Source organism: Microcaecilia unicolor, chromosome 6 (genome assembly GCF_901765095.1).
Source record: "Microcaecilia unicolor chromosome 6, aMicUni1.1, whole genome shotgun sequence".
Taxonomy (NCBI): Eukaryota; Metazoa; Chordata; class Amphibia; order Gymnophiona; family Siphonopidae; genus Microcaecilia; species Microcaecilia unicolor.
The window spans coordinates 193,475,838-193,494,384 of NC_044036.1; the positions used below are offsets into that span (position 1 = coordinate 193,475,838).

At 43.5% G+C, this 18,547-nt stretch overlaps 1 protein-coding gene across 7 annotated transcripts in view; it reads right to left on the reverse strand.

The window, feature by feature from the left end:
* The window catches only part of LOC115471915 (hyaluronidase-2-like), a 97,826-nt gene that overhangs the window by 27,492 nt on the left and 51,787 nt on the right, over positions 1–18,547 (reverse strand). For all 7 annotated transcript variants that reach the window (XR_003942445.1, XM_030205855.1, XM_030205856.1 and 4 more), the window contains one exon: positions 17,454–18,435. Coding sequence is in view for 6 of the 7 variants with exons in the window: in XM_030205855.1 (XP_030061715.1) it covers positions 17,454–18,377 (924 nt within the window). In the remaining variant the exon portion in view is untranslated. The remainder of the gene's footprint in view (positions 1–17,453; positions 18,436–18,547) is intronic.

The window sequence follows — 18,547 nt, forward strand, 5'->3', positions numbered from 1 at the left end:
GACCTACTACTAATCTCAGTACCAGGGAGGCTCTTTGCCAGTGGGGCACAACCTCTGATCTGCAGTTAACTGTGAGTAAACGTGCTTATTCAAATAAAAGACATTTTCAAAGAGATTAGTCTTCAGGTGTCACTGGTGTCAAGGTTATACAGCAGCAACAAGTCCTAGAGGCCTGCATGTATGCAGGTCCCTGGAGCACTTTTAGTGGGTACCGCAGTGCACTTAAGGCAGGCGCACCCATGCCCCCCCCCTACCTGTAACACTTGTGCTGGTAATGGGAGCCCTCCAAAACCCACTGTACCCACATGTAGTTGCCCCCTTCACCCCTAAGAGCTAGGGTTGTGTTGTACATGTGTGGGTAGTGGGTCTTGGGGGGGGGGGGGGTTGGGGGGCTCAGCACCCAAAGGGAGCTATGCATGTGGGCGCCTTTTCTGAAGTCCACCGCACTGACTCCTAGGGTGCCCAGTTGGTGTCCTGGCATGTGAGGGGGACCAGTGCACTACAAATGCTGACTCCTCCCAAGACCAAATGCCTTGGATGTCGCCGGGTTGGAGATGGCCGGCATTTTTTTCCATTATCGCTGAAAAACAAAACCGGCGATCTCAACCACGGCGAACTCTGGCATTTGGCCGGGCTAAACCGTATTAATCGGAAAAAAAAGATGGCCGGCAATCTTTTTCGATAATACGGTTCCGGCCAGCTGTAGCGCCGCCGCCAAAATAGATCGCCGGTGACGTTCGATTATGCCCCTCTATGTCTTGCAGAAACCACTCTGGAATTGGCCCTAAATTCGAGCACTAGAAGAGGGGGGTGTCTCTAGCGTATATAAGGCACTATTAAGGGATAATAACCCCATAGTGAAACATTAACAAATGTGAGACACTGTTGGCCTACACATATGAATCCCGTCAGTGGGAAACAAACAATCTTTCAATATCTGTTCAAGGTCTCGATTACCACTCCTATGATTGAAAATGGGTGTAAAATTTTTATCATTGGTGCTATACACTAGAGAAACTGTTTAAGATGTATAAAACGGGAAAACCATTATATTGGTGTAAGTGCAGGGAACAAGGCTCCTTTTTCCATATTTGGTGGACTCTTTCGGAAGGCACTACTTCAGAAACTCAATACATTTTTACCTACCACAGAGCTGATTGCCGTCTCTTTCACCACAAGGCTGCAGGCATCTCAAATTTACATACACAGTGCTAGATCAACTTTGGAGACAGTCGGCTCTGCCACCACTCGAATCAGCGTTTAAAAAGATGAATTACTAATGCTTAATGTCTCAGCGGACAGCCTCCAAATACGGTCCTTATATCATAACACATGACATGGGATATTTAATCTGCCTGAACACTGTCCAAACTGACAGAACTTCTTTTACCTGCTTTGCTTAATCAAATTTAGTACCTCAGATCTATGTGTTTTCATGAAAATTATATGGAAAGGGGGGGGGGGGGTGGAATTAATAAAACATAGTAAGCTGTGATTGATGCCTTAGTCACGCTGTTTTCTGTTTGGAATGTTGTTGCTTACTAATGAATAAACATTAGATCCAGCATCATTCCTTCCTTCATAGGTTCCATCACCATTTGTCCGAGCCAAGGACCTTGAAAGCTTCCATGATATTTCAACCTGCCATATGTGGACTGGAATCTCCTAGCGTCTACACTACCACAGGCCATTTTTCAGCGCACCTTTGTAAAAGGGACCCCAACTGCATTAGCAGTTAACTTTCAAAAAGAGCAACTATGACATGAGAAATGTGGTAAAAAAAAAAAAAAAGAGCTAAGAGAAACATCTGTAAAGGTTAAGAGTTTACATCAGGCATGATTGTTGTTTCAAAATACTATTTTGGAAGCCAAGGCCAGAAGTATCTCAAACATAAAAAGGCAGAAGGAAGACCAAAACTGGCATGTTTACAAGGTGTAAGTGAAAGAGGCTATTCTAGCCAAAGAACATCTTTCAAAAATGGAAAAAGGATTCAAATGAAGAAAACAGGAAACAGTACAAGCACTGACAAGTTAAATGCAAAGTAATGACAAGGAAGGCAAAAAGAATTTGAAAAGAAGCTGGTCACCGAGGCAATAATCTCAAAGTCTTTCATTTGGAAAAGGAAACCAGTGCTGGAGTCCGCTGGACCATTAGATTACAAGATAAAAGGGGCACTTAGAGAGGAAAAAGTTAATGACATCTTTGCTTTGCTTTGGTCTTTACTAAGAAAGATGCGAGTTACCCATGCCAGAAATTATATTAATAGTGATGATTGGGAGGAACTGAAACAAATCAGTGAGCTGGGAAGATGTAATAGGGCAAATCAACAAACTAAAGAGTAATAAATCACCTGGCCTGGATGGAATACATCGTTTATCACATTTGATATACCATTTCTCTTGTGGCCAAACCAAAATGGTTTACAATGAAATTAAAACAATTAAAAAAAAGTAAATAAAAAAAAAGACACAAGGAACTTATTTGATAGTAAAGCTCAGATGCTCAAGACAAACATTCTCCGATTCAATCAATCAATCATAAACATTACTAATAATAACATTGTACTGAAAGAAGTCAAAAGTGAAATGGTATATCTACTATTAGTAACCTGTAACTATTATTAAAATCCTCTAAGGTACTTGAAGGTTGGAGGGTGGCCAACGGAAATCCAACTTTATAAAGGGTTCCAGAGGTGATCTGGGAAACTGCAGATTGGTAAGCCTGACAGTGCTGGGCAAAATGGTAGAAACTATTATAAAGCACAAAATTATGGAACATCTAGACATTGTTTGATGGGACAGAGTCAACATGGATTTAGCTAAGGCAAGTTTTGCTTAACAAATCTGCTTCAGAACAAACATATGAATAAAGGGAAACCAGTTGATAATGGTCTTTGAAACCCTATTTGTGATTTATGTATATATATAATCCAGTTTCAGAAGCCAGTATTTACCCCTGTGTACCTGCACTCTGTGTAAACTGCAGGGGAGTATGGTTTGCATGTGTCTTGGGCATGACCAAAATCTACAAGGTCGATATTTAAATCAATTTAAATGGCCAGAAACGGGTCCTGGCCATTTAAATTTGCTTCTCCGAGAGGAACTTTGCAAGGAGAAGCTGTTACCATCCCAATACCAGCCCTGACGCCGAGACCCTGAAGCAGCAGCGCGAAACGCTGGCCATCGTCAGCTCGGGATTGGAGGGTGAAGTTGGAGGGCTAAGCATCCATTTTGCATTGTGATCCATAGACCAGTATCAGCTATAAAGATAAGTGTTGGTACTTGAGCTTAGCGAGTATCTTTAAAAAGATTATAAACACAACTGACTGTAGTTGGCAATTCAGAACATTATTGCGACAAGAAGTGTGTAGTATGTGATATTACAGCTAATGTTTTAGTACACTGTAATTATCTGAGAAGACAAGCACATTATAGGTTTTTTGGACAATGATGGAGAGGATCATAACGATCTGATTTAGCTCCGTTAGATGAATTTGGCAACTAAGAACTCTTTGAGGCCTTTTTCCTTTTTGAAGAAAAAAAATTTTGAGTCATTTGTTATCTTGTGGAAATAACCTTTAAACATTTATTAGACACATTTTTTGCCAATTAAAAAATGTATACATTGGTTTATCATTGGAGTCCTACTTGTTTAGTTGACCTACGTCCCTTCCCTATTCTCTTGTACGTAAGACAATTCGTACATTTGGATTTACACCTGCTCTTTCCACCTACCAGTATCTAGCTTGCTCCATCTTTAAAAGACATTGGGGTATGTCTAGTAAGGCGCGTTAGCGTTCTTAATACGCCTTTAAAGTTAAGGCGCATTGAAGACTAACGCGCCAATACAATCCTATAGGTGCATTAGCGTTTGACGCATGTCAACCATTAACGCACATTAAAAATGCTAATGCGCATATAGCGCACCTTTGTAAACACAGGTCATTGTTTTATGTGCCACAGATATGACCAAAAAATTTTCAAGTACTCCCGATATCTTCACAGAATAGAATGGAACAGGTACGAATTTCTTGTTTACCCTTTCCAAAAATTCAAAGACTAGGGGGCAAGCAATGAAGCAGTAAATTTAAAACTAATCAGAGGAAACATTTCTTCACTCAACATGTGATTAAAACTCTGGAATTCCAGAGAATGTGGTAAAAGCTTAGCAGGATTAAAAAAAAAGTTTGGATAAGTTCCTACAAGAAAGTCCATAAACCATTATTAAGACGAACTTGGGGAAATCCACTGCTTATTTATGAGATAAGCAGAATAAAATCTATTTTATCCTTTTGGGATCTTGCCAAGTACTTGAGACCTGTTTGACCACTGTTGGAAATAGGATACTGGGCTTGATGGACCTTTGGTCTTATCCCTGTATGGTGATGCTTATGTATTTGGACAGTTTTCTTACAGGTTACACATTACAAACTCCAGAGGGAAGCGCTCTTGGGGATGATGCAAGTGTTAGCAGTAAACTTGAGACTGAGATCATACTCCATATGCCCTAGAACATGAGTGAGGTTCATTCTCGTCACGGTATGTGCAAAACAAACCCATTTGGAGAAACTGCCTACGAAGAAAGGTTGAAGACGTTTGGGCACTTCAGACTGAAGAGAAGGTAAGAGGAAATATGATAGAGGTCTATGAAATCATGAGTAGAACAAAAATTCTAATCTATTGTCTACTCATAGCACTAAATTTAACCCTTGAACTACCAACCTTTTTTTGTAATATGCGCTACCACGGTGGGGGGGGGGGGGGGGGTTACCACCACTCCCATATTTTTGTGGATTTACTAATTATTGGTCCCGTGTAATATATCATTTGAAAGCTATTCAGAAGCCAAATTAAACAAGCAGTCAACAAAGCTGGTTTCTAGCACTGTGTGGAATAAATATGAAACGTCTGCATTGCAAGAATTTCTTACATATGCACATCTTTTATTCTTCATAAACAACTTAAATTGCAACAAAGCAGGTAAGTTGCAAATGGAGAGATTTAACAAGGTCCTAACTATTGCCCTTAATGCTAAAATTATGGCACTGCGGCACATGGTGTAGGTGATCATTTTGGCCGAGTGCTTCAGGCATGCTGGCTTCTTAGAATTTCCACAGTGCTGCCTCTGTTGACATTGTTCTTCCGCTTCTTGTAACCCTCCCCGTATGATTCCTTCACACACATGGCACATCTTGATGCGCTGTTGCTAATGGAACGTGCTGCTGAGGATGATGTTATTGATCTTCCCAGAACTGCACAGTCCCACTAAATTTGCCGTCCACTCTTCAGCCATTGGAAGAACCAGACATGCCGAGCTCAGTCAGATAGAAGCGGCATCATAGACACTTCTTTTTTTCCTTCCACTCTGGATTTTTGTGCATCCAAATGACAAAGGAGTTTATGACTGCTACATCGATGACTGTGTAGAAAGCTAACATTGGTCATCTTCTTGATGCAACCTTACAACAGTAAGTATCAAGCATCATGTCTACAATGTCGACGCCACCTTTATCTTCATTATATGCCAAAATGACCTCTGGTTTGCGATCCTCTCTCTGAGAAATATCAGGTTGATTGTGTTCTGTTGTGAGATCAGACTAACTGGATCAGACCAAGCAAACTTTGTACTCAAAACTACCCAGCCATCAGTCTTCTTCATTTCCTCAGGAATATGCAGCTGATTGGAGTTGATTGTTCCGACAATTGTCAGCTTATAGTTCATAATCAAGACCTCGGCGAGATGTTTCTTCCAGAACCATAGAGATGCAGGCACAACTCTTTCACGATCACTGAGGGACTCTGCGGAGGTGTGTTCTTGGCTTTTAATGAGTACAGAAGCATTCGTAATACATATCAGTGTCTGGCTACCACCACCCCCTGGTAACTTTAATACCAAGCACACTAAATTTCTATACGACTGCATTATGTGTATGTGTTATATATATCAAAATGTGCAAAAATGCATTCCCTACAGATACCTGATAGCAGGGGCGTAGCCACGGGTGGGCCTGGGCCCGCCCAGTTTGGGTTCAGGCCCACCCAGCAGTGGAGGCAGCGGAGCGGAAGGAGCAGGCTGAGCTCCGTTCCTGCATCTGCCTCCCTCTCCCAGACGCTGCCTACCGCCGCCATGATCGCAGGATCTACCTCCCTCCGTCTCTCAGCACTGCCACTCATCAGCAGCAGCGCCGGTAGCGAATCATACACGCTGCTTTCTTCTAACCCGGAAGCGTCTTCTCTGCCGCGTCCAGCCCCAGCAGAAACAGGAAGTTCTGATAATGGGGGCGGAACGCGGCAGAGAAGACGCTTCCGGGTTTGAAGAAGGCAGCGTGTATGATTCGCTACCGGCGCTGCTGCTGATGAGTGCTGAGAGACGGAGGGAGGTAGATCCTGTGATCATGGCGGCGGTAGGCAGCGTCTGGGAGAGGGAGGCAGATGCAGGAGCTCAGCCTGCTCCCACTGTAAATTTTGGGGGGGAGAAGAGGGCGGGCAGGTGGAATTGAATGGGAGGGAAGGATGGAGCCCAGAGGGAATTGCAGGGGAGAGAGGAGAATCGCTGATGGCTGGAGGGAGGGGACAGGGGAGAAAATAGAATTGCTGGGTATGGATAGATAGAGGGGGGCAGGGGCAAGAACAGAATTGCTGGGTATGGATGGATAGAAGGGGGCAGGGGCAAGAACAGAAATGCTGGGTATGAATGGATAGGGGCAGGGCAGAGATGAGAATTGTTGGGTATGGATGGATGGAGGGAAGAGGAGAGTTGCTGGACATGGGTGGATGGAGGGCAGGGGAGAGAAGGGTTGCTGGACATGGATGGAGGAGAGGGAAGGGAGAGAGAAGAAATGCTGGACATGGATGGAGGGGATGGAAGAGTGAGGAAGGCGAATAGAAGAGATGAGGGAAAAGGAAGAGAGGAGAAAAACTGCACATAGATGAAGAAAATAGGCAGAAGCTGGATCCACTGGACAGTCGTCTGCAGAGGACCCAGAATTTACTTAAGGATGTAGGGCAAGAAATGAAGAAGAAAGGCGGAAAGTAAAGAAATAAATGGAAAGGAAGCCCTGGAAACGGAGTTAAGAGAACAGACAGCAGCAGAATCGGATACTGGGCCAGCATGATCAGAAAAACAGTCACCAGACAACAAAGGTAGAAAAAAAAATCAATTTATTTTCATTTTAGTGTTTGGAATATGTCCACTTTGAGAATCAGGTGCTCAACATTAAAAGTTTATATTTATTTACTTATTTATGGCATTTTATCCCACAATAAACATGAATTAGATTGGAACCTGGGATCATTTAATTTTTTTTTCCTGGAGAGAGTAATGCATTGCCTCCCCCCCCCCCCCCCCCACCCAGGCTCTCTCCCCAGCTATAGCCAGCTCTGCAATTTTGAGGGGAGGTGCACAGGGGGGGGGGGGGGGGGGCGGTGCACAGGTGGACCGGGGAGAGAGCCTGTTGTTAAACATTTACCAGCACACCACTGTCTAGTGCCCACCCATCCAACCTGTTGGCCCACCCAAAAATTGACTTCTGGCTACGCCACTGCCTGATAGGCAAAAGATTTCTAGCAAAAAACAAAAATTTGAGAGGGGTGGTGGTTTGAGGATTAAAACAAATAGGAGAAAATATGTTTTCACCCAATGGATGTTTGTCTGGGTAATGAGTGCCTGAGTAAAAGAATACAAGACAAGAAGTTTATAAATCTTGTCTCCAGTCTATCCTGGTAATAAGCAGCATGGAAAACTATCTACTTTTTGGGATCCTGCCATGTACTTGTGACCTGGCTTGGCGTCATTCTTTTCGAGGACCAATAATCCAGTCTGTAAAAGATTATAACCAATCCTTGAATACAGTCCACTGCAGGAGTGTGAAAGGCTCTGAACACTAGGAAAATATGTGCCCTGAGGCAAAAGCACCCATGAGCTATACCACACAAATGAGCACAGTCCTCATTGCTGAAGTCTGAGTACTGCTTGCTGACCTCTCACATGCCTCTCAGGCACTCCCTCATCGCTGCAGCTCTTCCCTCTCGCTTCCTGCTTCGAATCAATCTATGATTTGTTATTCATGATTTCAACACAACCATTACTATACAGCATGGTTCCAACCACACCATGCAATGGAGAATCCCATTTTAAACCAAGAAAAACACATCTTAAAGAACACCCTGCAAATCCTACCCTTTCCTCCAAAGTATAGCCTTTAAGATATACCTGCAGAAATTCTGCAGGCATGTGTGGGACAGAAAGGAGTTAATTTTCAGGAATTTCATGAATGAGATATACTGAACTGGACAGTTCCCAAAAATTCCATTCTAATCTTCAAAATTCAATAGTATACTAGAGTGCGGAAATCAGAAGACAAGAAGTTTTGATATCATACACACATATGAGATAAGTGTAGGCCTCTCACGCCAACTGCTGAACGTCTACAAATTAAGAAAGGAAGAGAAAAAAAACCCCCAGGAGATTGTATTTATTACCTGGAACAAGAACTGAAACAAGTTCAATGAAGCATAGATGCAGATCTTTCTTTGATTATATCGAGGCACCAGAGAGTAATCACTGCAAACTGCTTCAAATAATGAACCATAAAATTAGCTTAATTGTGAATGAATGCAAGAATAAACTACTCAGTCCGAACACCACCTAGAAATACAATGGAAATAGAGAGACGTAGCATACATTGCAACTTTTATTCAATTTATGCACTGAAATTTTAGTCCTGGGAGAAGTGGGCAGGAATGATGAGTAGCAGACACCTGATGGAGATGAAACACGATACAGTAATAGCAATATCAAGAAAAGACAGACTTCCAAGAGAGACTGGGGGCAATTTTGAAAGGCATTTACCTAGGTAAAATAGCCTGGCTGGAAGCTTCCTGCCTCAAATGTACCTAAAAGCCGACACAGGTGCCACAGCAATATACAGTGGGGGAAATAAGTATTTGATCCCTTGCTGATTTTGTAAGTTTGCCCACTGACAAAGACATGAGCAGCCCATAATTGAAGGGTAGGTTATTGGTAACAGTGAGAGATAGCACATCACAAATTAAATCCGGAAAATCACATTGTGGAAAGTATATGAATTTATTTGCATTCTGCAGAGGAAAATAAGTATTTGATCCCCCACCAACCAGTAAGAGATCTGGCCCCTACAGACCAGGTAGATGCTCCAAATCAACTCGTTACCTGCATGACAGACAGCTGTCGGCAATGGTCACCTGTATGAAAGACACCTGTTCACAGACTCAGTGAATCAGTCAGACTCTAACCTCTACAAAATGGCCAAGAGCAAGGAGCTGTCTAAGGATGTCAGGGACAAGATCATACACCTGCACAAGGCTGGAATGGGCTACAAAACCATCAGTAAGACGCTGGGCGAGAAGGAGACAACTGTTGGTGCCATAGTAAGAAAATGGAAGAAGTACAAAATGACTGTCAATCGACAAAGATCTGGGGCTCCACGCAAAATCTCACCTCGTGGGGTATCCTTGATCATGAGGAAGGTTAGAAATCAGCCTACAACTACAAGGGGGGAACTTGTCAATGATCTCAAGGCAGCTGGGACCACTGTCACCACGAAAACCATTGGTAACACATTACGACATAACGGATTGCAATCCTGCAGTGCCCGCAAGGTCCCCCTGCTCCGGAAGGCACATGTGACGGCCCGTCTGAAGTTTGCCAGTGAACACCTGGATGATGCCGAGAGTGATTGGGAGAAGGTGCTGTGGTCAGATGAGACAAAAATTGAGCTCTTTGGCATGAACTCAACTCGCCGTGTTTGGAGGAAGAGAAATGCTGCCTATGACCCAAAGAACACCGTCCCCACTGTCAAGCATGGAGGTGGAAATGTTATGTTTTGGGGGTGTTTCTCTGCTAAGGGCACAGGACTACTTCACCGCATCAATGGGAGAATGGATGGGGCCATGTACCGTACAATTCTGAGTGACAACCTCCTTCCCTCCGCCAGGGCCTTAAAAATGGGTCGTGGCTGGGTCTTCCAGCACGACAATGACCCAAAACATACAGCCAAGGCAACAAAGGAGTGGCTCAGGAAGAAGCACATTAGGGTCATGGAGTGGCCTAGCCAGTCACCAGACCTTAATCCCATTGAAAACTTATGGAGGGAGCTGAAGCTGCGAGTTGCCAAGCGACAGCCCAGAACTCTTAATGATTTAGAGATGATCTGCAAAGAGGAGTGGACCAAAATTCCTCCTGACATGTGTGCAAACCTCATCATCAACTACAGAAGACGTCTGACCGCTGTGCTTGCCAACAAGGGTTTTGCCACCAAGTATTAGGTCTTGTTTGCCAGAGGGATTAAATACTTATTTCCCTCTGCAGAATGCAAATAAATTCATATACTTTCCACAATGTGATTTTCTGGATTTAATTTGTGATGTGCTATCTCTCACTGTTACCAATAACCTACCCTTCAATTATGGGCTGCTCATGTCTTTGTCAGTGGGCAAACTTACAAAATCAGCAAGGGATCAAATACTTATTTCCCCCACTGTAGGTCAATTGGTTTCACAGGAGGTTTACGGCTTCTTTTCAACGGTATACAGATTATTTTGTCCACATTTGGCCATCTGCACAAAGAGCAGGTGTAGAACACTTTTTTTTGGTTAATATACATACTTTGCACTCTGTTATGCAAGAAGACAAAAAAGCAGGCGTTTTCTCTAGGATAGTCATAGAGATATATTCACTGATGGAACAAAATTGAAACAATTTAAACATTTATCAAGATGTTCGGGTTTTTGGGGAGAAGGGCTGGAACTTAATATAAAGGTCTGTTACGGCACGGAGAGGAAGGCTATCAGAGCAAGGCCTTCCTCCTTTATATAAGGTACTTGTGATACTGAGGCCCTAAGGGCGGTAGGATTTTCAACTTTTCCTTAGGAATTAGTGTGTTTGGTAACACATGGGGGGGGGGAGAAGAGGGAGGGTGGGAAGGATATGTATTGACAAAGAGGAATATCTTACAAGAGCTATATGGGTGGTTGCATAGTGGTGTTCCAACTGTAGGAATCAATAATAGGTGGGGGGAGGAGGGAGGGGGACTAGGGGGGAAGGGAGGACATTGTTAAAAAGGTTGATGACGGACTTTATCATTTGATTTGGATTTTGAATGTTTGGATGTTGGCAACTTGGTTTATGCCAGAGACTAGAGGTAATTCATTTTGTCATCAATAAAAATGTTGAAACATAAAAATTTATCAAGAATACATAAGTAGCCTGAGCACAGAAGATGAAAGATGCATTACAGAATGAAAAGAAGAAATGGGAAAACCCATGGATTTTTGGACAAACGGGTTTCACAGGAGGAAAGATTGAAAGAAAAAGAAGAGTGCAGAGGATCTTCCAAGTGATAAGAGATGGAAAGGACATGTTACAGGAGAATTTTGAACACTATCTGACTCGGAAGTGATTTCAAATAAACATGAGATGATGGGAAGCAGAAGAATCCTGATCAAAAGGAAACGAGATTTGCTGGTCTAGCCATAAGTATGATTAAAGAAAAGAGGAAAGGAGAGAAAGGGAATGGGGACTTGATACACCGCCTTTCTGTGGTTTTTGCAACTACATTCAAAGCAGTTTATACAGTATATACAGGTACTTATGTGTAGTAACCACTAGCCACTTAAAGCAATAAAAAAACAAAACAGACACCACAGTCAAAAAGTGATCAAGATCTGGAAACCACGGAGGGTGTGGACAGCATGAGGAAGGATCTGGCGAAGCTTGAAGAATGGTCTGAAATTTGGCAACTAAGACTGAATGATAAGAAATGCAGGGTCATGCACTTGGGTCATGAAAACCCGAGGGAACGGTACAGTATAGGGGGTGAAGAGCTTCTGTGTATGAAAGAAGGGCAGGACTTGGGGGCGACTGTGACTAATGACCTTAAGATGGCTAAACAGGTAGAAAAGGCAATGCTCAAAGCCAGAAGGATGCTCGCGTGCATAAGGAGAGAGATGACCAGCAGGTAAAAAAGAGGTGATAGTGCCCTTGTACAAGTCTCTGGTGAATCCCCATTTAGAATACTGTGTGCAATTCTGGAGACCGCACCTACGGAAAGATATAAACAGGATGGAATCGGTCCAGAGGGCAGCTACAAAATTGGTCAGTGGTCATAAAACATATAGGGACAGGTTCATGAACCTCAACATGTATACGCTGGAAGAGAGGGAGGAGAGAGAGGATATGATAGAGACGTTTAAATACCTCAGTGATATTAATGTACAGGAGGTGAGCCTTTTTCAAATGAAGGAAATATCTGGAATGAGAAGGCATAAGAGGAAATAGGATTAGGACAAATCTGAGGAAATACTCTTTCCCGGAAAGGGTGGTGGATGCATAGAACAGCCTCCCGGTGGAGGTCATAGAGATGAAGATTGTGTCAGAGTTTAAGAAGGTGTGGGACATACGTGTGGAATCTCTTAGAAAAAAAGAGGAGTTAGTGGTTGCTGAGGATGGGCAGACATCATGTTTCTAAACATGGGAAAAACAGAACAACATGGGAGAAACAGAGCAAAAAAATGGGCCCGCCTCAGCTGCCAACCTTCCTACTGAAGATGTCACCAGATAAGGAATACTAAACTGAGCGCTCCCTACCATGGCCAACTACCCGGATACCCCTGTTTAGTTTATTCAGATATTTGCTATAAATGCCATTTGTAAGAGACTTGAAGGTGGTTTACAAATCACAAAATTAAAATAGATAAGAAAAGGAGTATGAGAAGAAAGAATGAGCAAGAAGGTCAAAGAGTTACCAGTATTACATAGGGTAAACAAATACATGAAGCAGACAATTACAACCAAAATAGTCAAAGAGGGGAAACTTGACTAAAAGCCTGCTTCCACAAAGACGATACAGTTCTCCCAAGCTAACCGTGGCTGACAGGATGTATCCTAGAGACTCAACAAGATAGTCTATATGACATTTTGTGCTGCAACGCCCAACTGCCAAAACCCTCTTTACCAGCTCTATACTCCTGTTCACTTTTCCAGAGCTTCTTTGCAGAATGCCAAATGGAAGAATTGGCACTCCTTCCTCACACAAGAGACACGTCTTCTAGTCTTTAATAATTTCTTGATTCACCTTTATGGTTATGGTTTATTAGTCTTAATATATTGCTTTCATGGATAACAGCAAAGTGGTGTACAATAACTAAAATCAAATTAAAAGACAGGAAATGAAAAAACTACAATGTTAGATAGGAAAGAAAGGAAGCAAAGATGATAAATAACAGGAAAGATAAAAACAGATAACACTGTTATTGCTGGAAGAAAGAGGGCTGTTAGGGTTAGGTAATTCAAGGTGTCATGAATCAAAGGCTATAGAGAAGAGATAGGTTTTTAATGCATTGTTAAATTTAAGATAAGACAGTTCAAAAGTAAATGAGGCAAATAAAAGACCAGCATGTTCCATCCACTCTGCTCAGAAAGATGATCTATGAGGATTACCCTCCCCCCTTCGTGGAAAGGCCAGTACAACCCTAAAAGGTTACACCGCTCTACCTTCTTTAACTTGTGTTGAGTCATTTATTGTCTGTGCTCTCAAAACAAAATATAAGGGTCTTTTTAAGTCACGCTTAGTGCATTCTACCACCACATCCCATTTTATGCACATGGATGCCCTTTAACACATTAGTAAAAAGGTCCCTATGTCAGGTTCTCTCTCTTTTGAAAAAACGAATCAAATGGTGGAGATGAAAACGATAGCGGAATTCAAGCATGTGTGGGATAAACAAAGGAATCCTGTTCAGAAGGAATGGATCCTCAGAAGCTTAGCTGAGATTGGGAGGCAGGGCTGGTGTTTGGGAGGCGGGGCTAGTGCTGGGCAGACTTCTACGGTCTGTGCCCTGAAAATGGCAGATACAAATCAAGGTAAGGTATACACAAGAAGTAGCACATATGAGTTTATCTTGTTGGGCAGACTAGATGGACCGTGCAGGTCTTTTTCTGCCGTCATCTACTATATATTTTCAAACCTGTCTTTGGGACTTTGTCTAATCTTCCCTCTCCTTCTCAGTTTTGTTCCTCCATCCATCTCTATCCCTCGTCCCACATAGTCTGGTTTCTTCTTAATCCAGCTTCAATCCATTTCCATCTCTTCTTAGTGGCCTCTACTGACACTTTTCTATTTTATGGTCTCCTACCTGGCCCTGGCTCTTCACGGCTCTACAGCCACCTTGGCCTCTCCTTGTACCACTGGAGGAGGTCTCTGGGCAGGATGGGGCGACTGAGTGAGGAACAGGACAGGCTGCTGTGTGCTTATTACAGGGATATTGAGTGGATATATGAGTGAAGGAGTGGTCTAATGGTTAGTGCAGCGGGCTTTGATCCTGGTACGCAAGTACATAAGTATTGCCATACTGGGACAGCCCAAAGGTCCATCAAGCCCAGCATCCTGTTTCCAACAGTGGCCAATCCAGGTTCCAAATACCTGGCAAGGTCCCAAAACAGTATAATACATTTTATGCTCCTTATCCTACAAATAGCAGTGGATTTTCCCCAAGTCCATTTTAATAATGGCTTATGGACTTTTCTTTTAGGAAGCTATCCGAACCTTTTTTAAACCCCGCTAAGCTAACTGCCCCAGGTACAGAAACTTAGATTGTGAGCCTCTGGGGCTTTAAGGCTACCACATATAATGTGTACAGCACTGCATATGTCTAGTAATGCTATAGAAATGATTAGTAGTAGTAGATATCGTGATGCAATATTATACCAGCCTTACTACATGCATAGATTTATTTCTCAAGACTCTTGTCATTACTTTTTTCATCTCAGAAGTTTGGTAAACGGTTTTTAGGAACATCAAAGGCATCCAGGACTGAAAGAAAGAGGTATCCTGCTCAGCCAACAGTGAGTGGCACCTTTCAACGCACTGTATTTATTCACTGGTACCGTGTCCTAACATGACCAAGAAATGGAATAATGTCTGCATGGCATTTTCAGCTCCAACTCATTAAGAGGCCAAAATACACTCTGTTTTAAATTAGTCTTTCATGCAAAAAGGTCACCACTGAAAAAATTACAGGAATGGAGGTGAATCTGAGAGATGATCTCCAAATACCTTGGCACAGAAGTGAAGCTCATTCCTGTGGAGTACGAGCAATATTAACCCATGTGGAGACGTTACCCCAAGAGCCATTAGAATTCTACTCATTATAAGCAGTCTGGATACCTGGCTCCAGGGAGGGAGCGGTAAATGACGTGCTGCATTCTTCATTACAAAAAGTGGAGAAAGCATTTTTTCAAAAATAGAATCTCCCCCTTACTGGCTAGCTGCTGATATTTAGCAGGCGATAACCGGTTATCTCCCCCTAATTATCCACAGTTAGGTGCAGATATGCTACTGAAGTGGTCAGCGTCTGTGTCTGATCGGTTAAATACCTTTCAATATTGGTTGGGAATGTGTCCGTTTTACCACTTTTTGCCATGTGTTAAATGTCATCTCATTCTGTTATTTTCAAAGAGTTATTCTGACTGATTATGTATAATTTTCCAACTTCCATGGGGATGCAAAGAATAAAACCCCACAGAAGACTTGACTGCCAGCAAGCATCAGACAGTATAGGAGATGCAGAGAACGCAGCTGTGTCCCCTTCCCCCAGGGCACCCTCACTCTCCTAGAACTTTACTGCCTCAGTGGCTACAGTATAGATCTGTCTGTGGTATTTATTATACAACACCCACAGAAGGTGATCTCTCCACAGGAGAAACGAAAGCCGAAACAAACAGTGGATCCAAAAGAGTCCTCTCACAAGTGGTGTTTCCTTAAACAAGGTCTTTTTTAATTTAATCAGTAGGTATGTTCCTTCATACAAATATATGAGGTTTTTTCATTTACATATATATATGTTTAAGAAATTAGAAAAAGTTTTTGATATATATGTTCTCTATTTATGTCTGTTATAAATGGTATTTATGTGTTTTTATTGATTTTATATTTATGCTTATTCATAGACCCCTGACGCAGGCCTTTACGGCCGAAACACGATTCATGTCGGGTTGTTGTTTTTATTGATTTGAAATAAAGATCTTGTTTAAGGAAACACCACTTGTGAGAGGACTCTTTTGGATCCACTGTTTGTTTCATATTTATTATACAGACAGGAATCTGAGTCAGGGGTGGCAATGGGGCAGGACCACGCTACAGATGGATAGGAATTTCAGAACTGGGAACAATATCTTCAGTGCACGCTCTATGTACCCAAGAAAATAAAAAGGTGAAGGCAGAGGACTTCAATTCCCCGATATGTACCATTCCTGTGCAGCAGCAGTAATAAACTTTCTATTACACTCCTATCCAAGTTTCATGTGAGTTATGGGTTGTGCATTCCAGCTGATATTTATACAAGCCTGGCATGGCCTGGACTCAATCTCTCTTTTTGTGCTGGGCTACAGTATAGCTGCCAAATGACCCAGTTTCTCAAGCCAAATCCTGTCACCTTTTTTGGTCTGGAATGTTCTCTCTGCTCCTTTCGGCCTCTCTCAAGAGCCAGCCTTTACTAGGGCTACAATTCAAGAGTCTTCAGACTCTTGAGTGGGAGGAACTATGCCACATTTTTAACCCCCACCCCGCTAGTTGCTGTGACCAAACTAACGCGTTGTACTGCCATTTCCTCTAGCAGAGGAATGTATGCCGTCACGCACCTAGCGAGGGGGGGGGGGGGGGGAGACCTGTTCTGTCAACTGCAGAGACTCCCTCCCAGAGGCTAGGAAGACTACTACAAAGCAGTCCCAGTCCCTGAGACTCAAGGAGCACAGGTCAAGTTCAGCAGCACAATCCAGGTCCAGCACTGCTGCTGAGCCACGGTGTCAGACTTCAACACCTTTTTTTGGATGAAATTTGGTCAAACTCATGCATTATCAACATGAAAAGAGGAGGACAGGGCCACCATCACTGGGTCAGGAGACTAAGGTTAAATTTTATATCTGGTAGGCAAGGAGGTTTAATTGACAGGAGACGGTGTCAACGTGACAAGGCTGAAGCCGTAGCCGCCATCTTAATACACTCAAACCAAAGCAAACTTGGTCCATGCCAAGCCACACATAGGTGGTATTTGTTTCTAATAAGTGTTTGCTATTGTTTTGGGTGACTCAATATGGCGGCAAGCTCTGCCTACTGCCTTCAGGCCAGATAATGGGCCAAGCACACTCCCACTGTCTCCTGTCAATTAAAGCTCCTTGCTGGTGGGGCAGAGGGTGGGAAGGAAAGTAACAGATGCTTCCTCCAGCTGATGAAAAAGCTACTAATGGATTAGGTCTTAGAGGAGACTTCTCTCTTGCAATCTTTAGAGAACAAGAGATCCAGTAGCTACCAGAGCCTGCTTAAGGAGGTAGGGGAACCAAGAATGAGGTCTCCCTCCAGAACCCAGGTCCCTTGGCACCTCTGCTGTACAGGTCCTGATGGGGGAGGAGCACCTTCTTACCTCACTCAGCAATTCAAGCTTGCGGCTGTAGGTAGGCCGTGTGTACACAAACACAGGCAGTGAGTAGCCCTCATGGTGCTTGTTAGCTATACGCATAGCTTCCTTCACACGGGAACGGACAAATTTGCGCCCATTCTCAGAAGAGGCCAGCATTTTGTCCAGATAGATAGAGGGGTAAAGGGCTGTGCTCTCCTTCCACAGCCACGCCAGCTGGTCATTGCGGCTCTCCTCCACATCTGGGCAGTGGCCTGTGTAAGTGTCAGGATTCTTAATGTAGTCATGGTTGTAGCAGTCTGGGAAGAGGTAATAGCCCCAGAGCTGTCGGGGACGAAAATTTTTGGCATGCTGCAGAGTCTGGACCATGAAGTCACGGGCTGAGGCTTCAAATTCAAACAGTGCCTGCTTGCCCACCTCCTCCTCCGACCAGTCTGGGTGCTTTGCCGCCACCAGCAGGCGGGAGGCATTGCGATAAATATCTTTGCTCTTCCAGTTGCGGACCCAGATGGGCCGCCACTCCTCCCAGTCGATAACTGCCAGCCCATCCTTGACCACAGAGCGGATATACTTGCCAATGCCTTCCTGCAGTCGATCCAGATGTTCCAGCAGACTGCTGTTTTGCGGAACACCCCCGTTCACTGCCACCTGGTCCTGGTAATACGGATATAGTCCCAATCGCTCTTTATAAAATATGGTTAGGTTCTGGTCCACAAAACCCTCATTAGGGGATGCTTGCAGATCGAAGAGGCTGAAATCAAGCTGGACCCCAAAGCGAGGCTGGCAATCCTGGGTGGGTGCATTCCAAGCTACCAGGAAGGGTCTGCGTGTGAAGACGGGCTGGAAGGTAGGCTTTTCATCCCCCCTCTGGGCACTTGCGAGGGTAATACACAGGAGCCATGGCAGTAGCAGGGTGGGAACTTTGCGCATTCTCCGGTCCACTCGGGTCAGTACTAGCACAAGGAAACTGCAGCTCAGAGATCAGGATCTGTGGAGAAAGCCCAGAAAGTTATACCACCCTGTCAGGTTCTTTGGGGAAGTCAAATGAAATCCAGAAGCAGCTAGTTATTACATTTAAGCTAAATTCAGTTTCAGAGCAA